Source organism: Capsicum annuum, chromosome 1 (genome assembly GCF_002878395.1).
Source record: "Capsicum annuum cultivar UCD-10X-F1 chromosome 1, UCD10Xv1.1, whole genome shotgun sequence".
NCBI classification, from domain to species: Eukaryota; Viridiplantae; Streptophyta; class Magnoliopsida; order Solanales; family Solanaceae; genus Capsicum; species Capsicum annuum.
The window spans coordinates 15,009,093-15,017,835 of NC_061111.1; the positions used below are offsets into that span (position 1 = coordinate 15,009,093).

An 8,743-nucleotide genomic window follows, 5' to 3' on the forward strand; every position below is an offset into this window, starting at 1 on the left:
CTTCTTCTTCAATGTCTAAAACCTCTATTGTTGTCAATGTCCAAAACCTCCATTACACCATATTCACCATCATAAACTTTATCCCACCAACAAAATTACCATAACAATTAATTTCTTCTAACAATATTCTTCATCCGTAACCCATCGTCTTTTCTTAAAAAAAATAAAAAAAATTCTCAATTATAATGGCCATTATTGTTTCAAAAAAAGTCATTCGACTGTTGGTCTCTGTATTTTAAATGGTAATGACCAATACATTTTCGTACTTTTTCTATTTGCTTTTCAGCTATATTTAAAAAAAAAAAACAACTAATATGGTAGCAAACTCCATTTTTGGATGGATTAATAATTAACAGACAGAGAGGAGAAAGTCGACGATGAATTCGACTTTTCCAACGAGAATTCACCGAAAAACACGCTTGCCACAAAATTTATATATTTTTTTTATAAAATTTGATTGTGTTCGTTTAAACATCAAATACAATTTGACTTTGTTCATTGTGAAATTGACATTGATTTGATAAAGGTGGAGGATGAATTATGTTATTTGGGGATGGGGTTGAAATTTGGAGGTGAGGTGATGAAGAAATTGTGTTGGTTGGGATGGGGTGATGAAGAAGATGATTGTTTGGGGGTGGGGATGGGGAGATGGATGCTGGGTTTGGGGAGGAGTATTTTAATTCTTTAAATTTTTTTGTATTAATTTTAAATTTAAATGCGTTATTTTTTATTTAAATAGTTATATATTTTTCACGTCAGATATAGGAAGTAAAAATTATTATTTTTTTATAGTTAAGGTGTGTAGTAAATTATTTATATAGTTTAGATATAAATTTAATTTTTTTACCATTTATATAGTTTAGATATGAATTTGACTTTTCGACTAAAGTTTGAATTGAAAATGATTTTTCCCCAATCTTTTCTTTTGAAAATGTCATGGCCAAATGCAGAGACTAAACAAGAAGTTGATTTGGGAGAAAACATTTTGAAATCATTTTCTCCTCTTTTACCAAACACACCATCGATGCTATATTTCGCTCTGCTTTTCTCGCAGTGATTTCAAAACAATGGCTTCCACTCCCCGAACACGCCCTAAGCACAAAACTTCCTCCTCTTCTTCTCGCCATTCTACATCTTCCATTCATATTCCTCTAGAACCTTCCTCAAATTTATTCCCTGCCTCTATCTCGGAGTTTTCAAGGCTCATCGCCGTCGTCGCTGTTGCCGCCGCCGTTGCATTTGCCTGTAATTATGTTTACACTTATCTCAATTACCAGCCTAAACCTTTCTGCGATAGCAATTCCGACCTCGACGACTCTTTCTACGGTTACTCCCATCTTCTTCTTGTTCTTTTTTAAATTTGTTGCTTTCTTATGTTTATTTAGCATTTGCTGCAAATCCTGATAACAATAACCTCCTTTGTCCCTGTTTATTTGCCTCTCTCTCTCTCTCTTTAATTGAGTTATGCTAAAAAAAAAAAAACCTAGAATATACACTTTTTGGAGTTTCATTTCTGAATGATCAGGTGCGCAAGTGAGTCTCATACATAAGTATCACTAACTAAAGAATCTCGATTTTTTCGAGTTTCATATTTGATTGATCAGGTGCACGAGTTTTATACATCAACTATCAACAATAAAAGTATCCCCTTTTTTCGAGTTTTAAATCTGAATTATCATGTGTGCCAGTTTTCTACTTGAACTCTATAACCAACTATTTATCAAACCACACCTCAAGTATCACTTATTCTTTCTTCCTGCCTGAAATATCACCATTGTTCGGGTAGGAAAAGGAACCATGGATAATTGAGGTGGTTTTTGATAAATAGTTGGTGATTGTTCAAGTAGGAAACTTAAGCTTGCACACCTGATAGTTCAGGTGAAACTTGAAAAAGCCAGGATGCTTGATTTTTGACCCTTCACTTTTTTTGGCAAGTCTCAGAATGTTTCGCATCATACTGGTTTGATACAATTTTCACAGATTTCAACCATTTGAGTTTATCAAATTATTCAAAATTTAAAATTTTCAGTATGAAGTTTTCAATGGCGTACCAATTTTTTTAAAGTTATGTTAATGTTCTCTTATGCCATCTGCTAAATAAGGAAGCTGTAGTGCCTGAAGTATTCAATCTGTTGGAAACTAAGAAAGGGAGAAGCTTTTGGTAGAGAACGACTCCTATCTTCGGTTCCCAACTTCATTTTTGGCATATAAATCATACTTAATCCTTAAATTGAGGAGCATAATCCATAAAATCAAGGGAAAAAACAAATTACTGGATTGGCTGTTTTTCGATTACAGTGGCTCATGACCTGCTCTTGTTTTGAAAAACTTGTTACTCAGAATGACGGGATTGGCTTATGAGCATATTTGACAACCATGGTCACTAATCACAGTATTCTATAAATAATGGGTCAAGTTGTTACTATCATTAAGACAATGGAAAATGTTAGGTGATCAAACGATTCATGTAAAAACCTTAATCTATATCACATAATAGAGTTGGTCAAACGAGTCATGACTCATGACAATGGCTTACATAAAGCCTAACATGGGTGGTCATGCGTTTTTAAGTAGAAGTTTTTAGAAGCAGAGTTCTGGGGTCAGCTGATTGTTTCTGTAGGATTGTTTAGATTCTTGTAGTTCAACAACAACAACAGCATACTTAGTGAAATACTTGTAGATCATATATGACATATCAACCTGAGGGTACGCATAACGTAATTGCTCGTCTTTGTACACAACCTCTCCTTTTATGAAGCATGATACTTTTGGACTGTGCTGTATATCATTGTATCTTGTGACTTGTGAGACACTATGTCTATGCATCAAATATACCATTATGCAGATTGCAGAATGACACCAATTATTTGGTATATTGCTATTACTTAGGGAAACCGCTATTAACAAGGAGGGCAAAAGAAAGATAAAACTTCCGTAATTTGTAAATAGTGGGGGATCGGCATATGGTTGGTTATCTGTTTTCCTCTGTTAGATTCCTCTTTGCAGAGGAAAGAAGCATAAGATCACCAGAAATGTAGCATTTCCTTCCCTTTGCACCTTTATTCCTCCCTCCTTATTTTCTCTGCCTGATTCTCTTCTTATCTCCTCCGGCGAAAGAGTTTTTTGTAGATGATGGTTGACTATTAATTGAAGTTTCGATCTTGCATATTACCAGACAAAAAATCAACATATTACTAAGTACCTTCTGCAGCTTAACAGTCTCAGTGATGTGGTTTATCATATGTTATTTCCATGTGTTTCTGTTTGCATTTACTTATCTTAGAACATCTCTTAATTGTGTGATCCTCTTTATGTTTCAGAAGCCAAACTGTGGAACACTATGTTCACCACTGCTGGCATCTTAAATAACTCTCAACTTTTTCGATGTTCTTTGAAATCGATAGCTGTGTTGGGTTTTAATGATTTCTCTTGGCTTTAGACTTCTGTGAGCCTTGTCCACTTAATGGAGTATGTCATGAAGGCAAACTAGAGTGTGCTCATGGCTACCGGAGGCTTGGGAACTTATGTGTTGAAGATTCAAATATAAACGCAGCAGCTAAAAAGCTTGTGAGCGAGACCTATTTACTTTCGGTTATTCACATTTCAGTGTTGATTAAATTTGGGTTTTAAATGCTTAGACAATAATGTAATTACATATGTGCAGTCAAAGTTAGTAGAAGGTTTTCTTTGTGAAGAATATGCTCAATATTCATGCACCGGCACTGGCACTGTTTGGGTGCGTTGCTCTCTCTCCCTCTCTCTCTCACACAAAAACACTCTCTCTCACACGCACACTTTACATGCACAAACTCAAAAAGAGAAATCCTCAAAATTAGTTTGTATTATAAAGCTACTTAACTAACTCTCTCAATCAGTTTGACGCTCTCCTTTTAGGTTCAAGGTAACCAATTGTGGGAAAAAGTGAACGAATCTAAAATAATGGATGCATTTGGATTGAACGGGGCTGTTTATGCTCATGCCATGAAAAGAGCCATGGAGACACTTCGCGAGGTTTTAGAGACTAGGCTGAACGATCATGGGTATGCTCTGCAGGTTTATAACCATGATTTACAACAAGCAGATGAAAGTATATCATTTTTTTTTTTTCAATAATGTTTCTTCATCTTTTGTCTAGAATTGAAGAGTTGAAGTGTCCAGATTTGCTGGTCCCACATTATACACCAGTTTCCTGTCGCATCCAGCAGTGGATTCTGGCGAATGCTTTGTTATTGGTTCCATCTTGTGCATTGGTACTCCACAGTAAGAGCAGCCTTTGAAAGCTTATATTATAAGTTATAATCATCTAAACCTTGTTGACAATATTGGGATTTACAGCTCCTGGGATGCGTTTTCATATTGTTAAAACTCCGTCGGAGGTACTACTTGTCAGTAAAAGCTGAACAGATATATAATGAGGTTTGTGACATCATTTTCTTTCCTTGGAGAATCTATCATTTGATCTTGTTTATTTTCAGTGTCAACTTGTGACTGGCTATACTACTTGAAATGCTAGGATTCATCTCCTTTAAATATAATGAGTCAATATACCTATAACACTTCAGGGCTAAGGGGCATATGTGCCTTAGATAACAATTATAAGCCTCTCAGCAGTTGTGAATATTAACCCTGATCTCTAAATGTTCTCTCATCTTACTCCTCTGGGCATCTATTATTTTTCTTCTGGTTTACTACTTCAAAGCTTACCTCAGCGCCCGTTCTATCAGTAAAATAATGCCACATGTTTGATAAAATAGATACTTGAATATGCTTTACTCTTTAAGCCGAGTCTTGGATGCATTCATGCTAGATCGCCCAAAATTTCTAAGTTTTGAGCTGGTTCGTGGTTCACCTTAGCTCAAATGGGTAGGCCTCAAACTTGAATGAAACAAGCTCAAGTCATGAGCTGAAGTTTTGACTTCCAAAGCCATGAATTGAACTGGTCTCCAACTTTAGCACCTCAAATTAACAGCTATTTAATTTGAATCACCAAGTATTAACAATGGTGTAAGGTAACAAACAATACCACAGATAAAACTCTACTAATGTTAACATATTCATAATTCAAATGCAAAAGTTCTAAATTTGCTAAACCTGCTTTTGTTCCAATTTGAATGCCGCTTTTTGCTGTTCAAAATGTTTGATCTCAATGCTTCTTTTTTTTTTTTTTAATTTTCTTAAACATATTCTTATATTTCCAAAAAAATAAGATAGCCTCTCCATTTCAATTTATGGGATGGAGTTTGACTCAACACGAGGTTGAAGAAGAAAGGGAAGACATTTGAACTTTTTGGTCTTAAACATGTTGTAACAATTGTGTGGCTATCATTACATTTGTATGGCTATAAAAGCTTCCCATTTAGGATAAAATGAGAAGTCTAAAGTTAAAATATTTTCCGATTATAATAACGTGTCCTTCTTAAAACAGACTAAAATGTAGTAGTATCACATAAATGGGAAGAGAGGGAGTAATTGCTTCTTCTTGTACTTCTTAAGTTACCAAATATGTAACTTTATTTTTGTAGCAAATAATATAACGACCTTCTGAGTTGTATATGAAGATGATCAAGTAGAAGTCGATGAACATAAGAAGATATTGAATTTATGACCAAGAGGATACTCTTAGATGCAAATAATATAATGACCTTCTGATTTGTATATGAAGATGATCAAGTAGAAGTCGATGAACATAAGAAGATATTGAATTTATGACAAAGGGGATACTCTTAGATAGGACCTAAGAGTGCTTTTCAGGAAAAAGGAATAAAGAAAAAAAATATAGCAACACTGATATTCTGTCCATCCCAAGTTGCACAGTAGGTAAGTCACTAGTCCTAATCGTTTGCCAGTCGGGATGGTTTCAGATTTGTTATCTCTCTTGATGTGATAGGCTTGTGATGTACTTGAAGAGAAGGCAGTGAGTGCAAGAAGTATGACCGGCGAGCGTGAACCTTGGGTGGTGGCATCACTGTTACGTGATCATCTTCTTTCACCCAAGGAAAGAAAGGATCCAATGTTATGGAAAAAGGTGCTCATGTCCTCTTTTCTATTTGTTTTCCTGCATTTTTTGGTTTAGGGATGGATGGTACTATGCTTCCTACTTCTCCTATGCCCAGTTAAAAAAGCTTTCAGAGTATAACAAGATAGTGTAACGTTCTTGATTGAAAAAAGAAGATAGTGTAAGGCTGTATCTTTTACAATGATACTACTATATATTTTGTAGGTTGAGCAGTTGGTTCAAGAAGATTCTCGGCTAGAGAGATACCCTAAAATGGTCAAAGGTGAATGTAAGGTGGTCTGGGAATGGCAAGGTACGGAAGGCATTTTACCACGGAACCGCCTTAATCTTGAGTTAAACAGTTGTTTTTGTCGATCGTATCCTCACCTCATGAGTTAAATTTTGGGATTAAGTTAGGCCTAAAGTCCGTATCTTTATCATGGTACCAAAACAGGCAAAGGTCCGGTATTCGAGTCTTATCTCCCCCCATTATCATTTGCATTAGAACTTTAATGCAACATAAGTTCCACACAGTTTCATGTTGATAATGTCTTGATGGAAACACATATAGTGATTTTACTCCCATGTATGCCTCTTAGAAACACTTGTTTGTGGTAAAGGTTAATGGTTTTTGAATTTTTTGTTGTTTTTCTCTTTCGACGTTTTCTCCTTCCTAAAGTTTTTATAGAAAATTTAATTGCATATCTTTCTCCAATAATAGAATTTTGGCTCTCAATACCTCAAAAGTGGAATCTAATGGACTTTAGTCTTTCTGTTTTTCTAGTTGAGGGTTCTTTTTTAAGCTCTTCGGGCAAGAGGAAGAAGGCCAAAGAAAGCAGGCTAACATCAGGTCAACATACAGATCCCTCCCCTCAGCAAAGAAAATGGCCATGGAAGGCCAAGGATCCTGTGAAATGCTGAGCTTTCAACCTACACTGTTGTATGCGTGTTTTTAGATTGCTGTATGGTACTTTTTATCTGGGCAAAAAGCATTTCCGGTGTTATGCTCTTGCGCCCGTGGTACACATCTCACGGTAGCCTTGTAAATCTAATTATTTGTCTGGTGTTAAAGCACATTAGTCTGCAACAGGAAACACAACAATTTTGATAATAGAATTCATGTGTAAGTTTGATGTTCCTTTATGCTTTCCTTAATAGACCTTGAACTTTGACGGACAATTTTACCAGCTAGCTCAAGAATTAGTGTTATTTTAGATGGACTAAACCCCACCTAACATGAGAATGAAAATAGACTTGAATATAAATGCCCTATGCTTTGGTTTGTGGTTTGTTTTGTTTCCCAAATATTTCCACTTTCTTACAGTACTGTTATACTAAATTCTAGACTCACCATGTGATGTTATAGTACCCTTGTGTGGTTTACATGTCAATTTACTAAGGAAAATGATGCTAGGTCTCACATTATATACAACAACATATCCAGTGTATTCTCACACAGCGAGGTCTGGGAAGGATAAAGTATACGTAGTCCATACCACTAAGGTGGAAAGGTTGTTTTCGATATACACTTAGCTCAAGACAATGGATTCCAGGAAAAAGATGTAAAAGGGGCACAGAAGGCAATAAGGAGTGACACAAAAATAGAAAGTAATAGAACAATACTATAGTCATTTGGTGTGAAGTACAAGGGATAAGTAGTCTCAGGATAAAATGAAGGATTATTTTATTTCATATTTGGTTGGAGTTATTAGTCAATATCGGGATAACTTATCTCACCATTTACACCAAAGTGATGGGATATATCCCATATGCATGGTGGGATAAGTTATCCTAGGTAATTCCGGGATATTTGGTGTGCGGTATTAAAGTAAATAATTCCGGGATAAAATTTTTAATTAGTCGTTTGGTTGTCGATATTCTGGATAATTTATTTCGGGACTAATAATTAGTCCCGAGATAAGTTATCCACAGATATGGTGGTATTACTATCTCAACTTAATTTATCCTTGGTATAAAATTATAAAATGACAAAAATACCCTTAAACCCTATAATTTTCATTTCACATTCTTTTTTTTGGTAAATGCAGTAGAGGAGCTATTGCTGCTTCAAGGTTCAAGCCTTATGCATACAGGTGAACCTCGGGTTTATGATATAACAAGTTGGATACAAATTCAAGTACATCTTTATGAACGAGTAATAGAAGCTACAAAGCTTTCATAGCATGATCATTCCTCACACCTTGATACGGGTCAAAGAGGCATCTTACCACTCGAGGACATGAAGACGTGAGTGAAGAACCGAGCTTGTGGGGCTGCTTGTGGGGCTGCCCATCCAAGGAACAAGCTTTGAAGTGTAGAGAACAAATCCCATACTCCAAAGTTGTTACTGTTCATCTGTCACTGTTCATCCGACCCTTTGCAAGGATTTTTTGGTCATTTGTAATAAGTTGTCCTAGCTATAAATATAACCTTATTAGGTCATTTTGGGACAGATTTTTGATGATATTTGTAGCCTCTTTTGAGAGCCTCTTAGCAAGGTGGAATCCTTGTGTTGATGAATCGCTTAGAAACGGAGATTGCTTGGGGATTCCGGTTCCCTTGAGGTCACGTAAGAGATAAATTTAGGTTGTGTGTGATATTAAAGGTCCAAAAGTGGAATAAGCTTTTGGATTGTTAATATTACATCTTCATTTGTCTATCTATCTATCTTTATCTTATTGAGTTTTGTATGTTTGTAGTGGACTATTTTTGTGCCTTGTTGAATCTGAAAGTTGTGTTCTTGTGTTC

At 35.6% G+C, this 8,743-nt stretch overlaps 1 protein-coding gene across 1 annotated transcript; it reads left to right on the plus strand.

The window, feature by feature from the left end:
• The first annotated feature begins 919 nt into the window (after window positions 1-919).
• Window positions 920-7,133, plus strand: LOC107869157. Its single transcript, XM_016715720.2, has 9 exons — window positions 920-1,326; window positions 3,440-3,567; window positions 3,665-3,736; window positions 3,895-4,040; window positions 4,136-4,250; window positions 4,336-4,416; window positions 5,888-6,025; window positions 6,221-6,308; window positions 6,780-7,133. The coding sequence occupies exons 1-9, from the start codon at window positions 1,068-1,070 to the stop codon at window positions 6,914-6,916; spliced, it is 1,164 nt and encodes a 387-aa protein (XP_016571206.2). The 5' UTR covers window positions 920-1,067; the 3' UTR covers window positions 6,917-7,133.
• Window positions 7,134-8,743: the final 1,610 nt, after the last annotated feature.

Coding starts and splice junctions, on each gene's coding strand:
- LOC107869157 (XM_016715720.2), top strand. CDS start 1,068: ATGGCTTCCACTCCCCGAACACGCCCTAAGCACAAAACTTCCTCCTCT. Junction 4,251..4,335: donor TGGTTCCATCTTGTGCATTG/GTACTCCACAGT, acceptor TGGGATTTACAG/CTCCTGGGATGCGTTTTCAT. Junction 6,026..6,220: donor ATCCAATGTTATGGAAAAAG/GTGCTCATGTCC, acceptor TATATTTTGTAG/GTTGAGCAGTTGGTTCAAGA.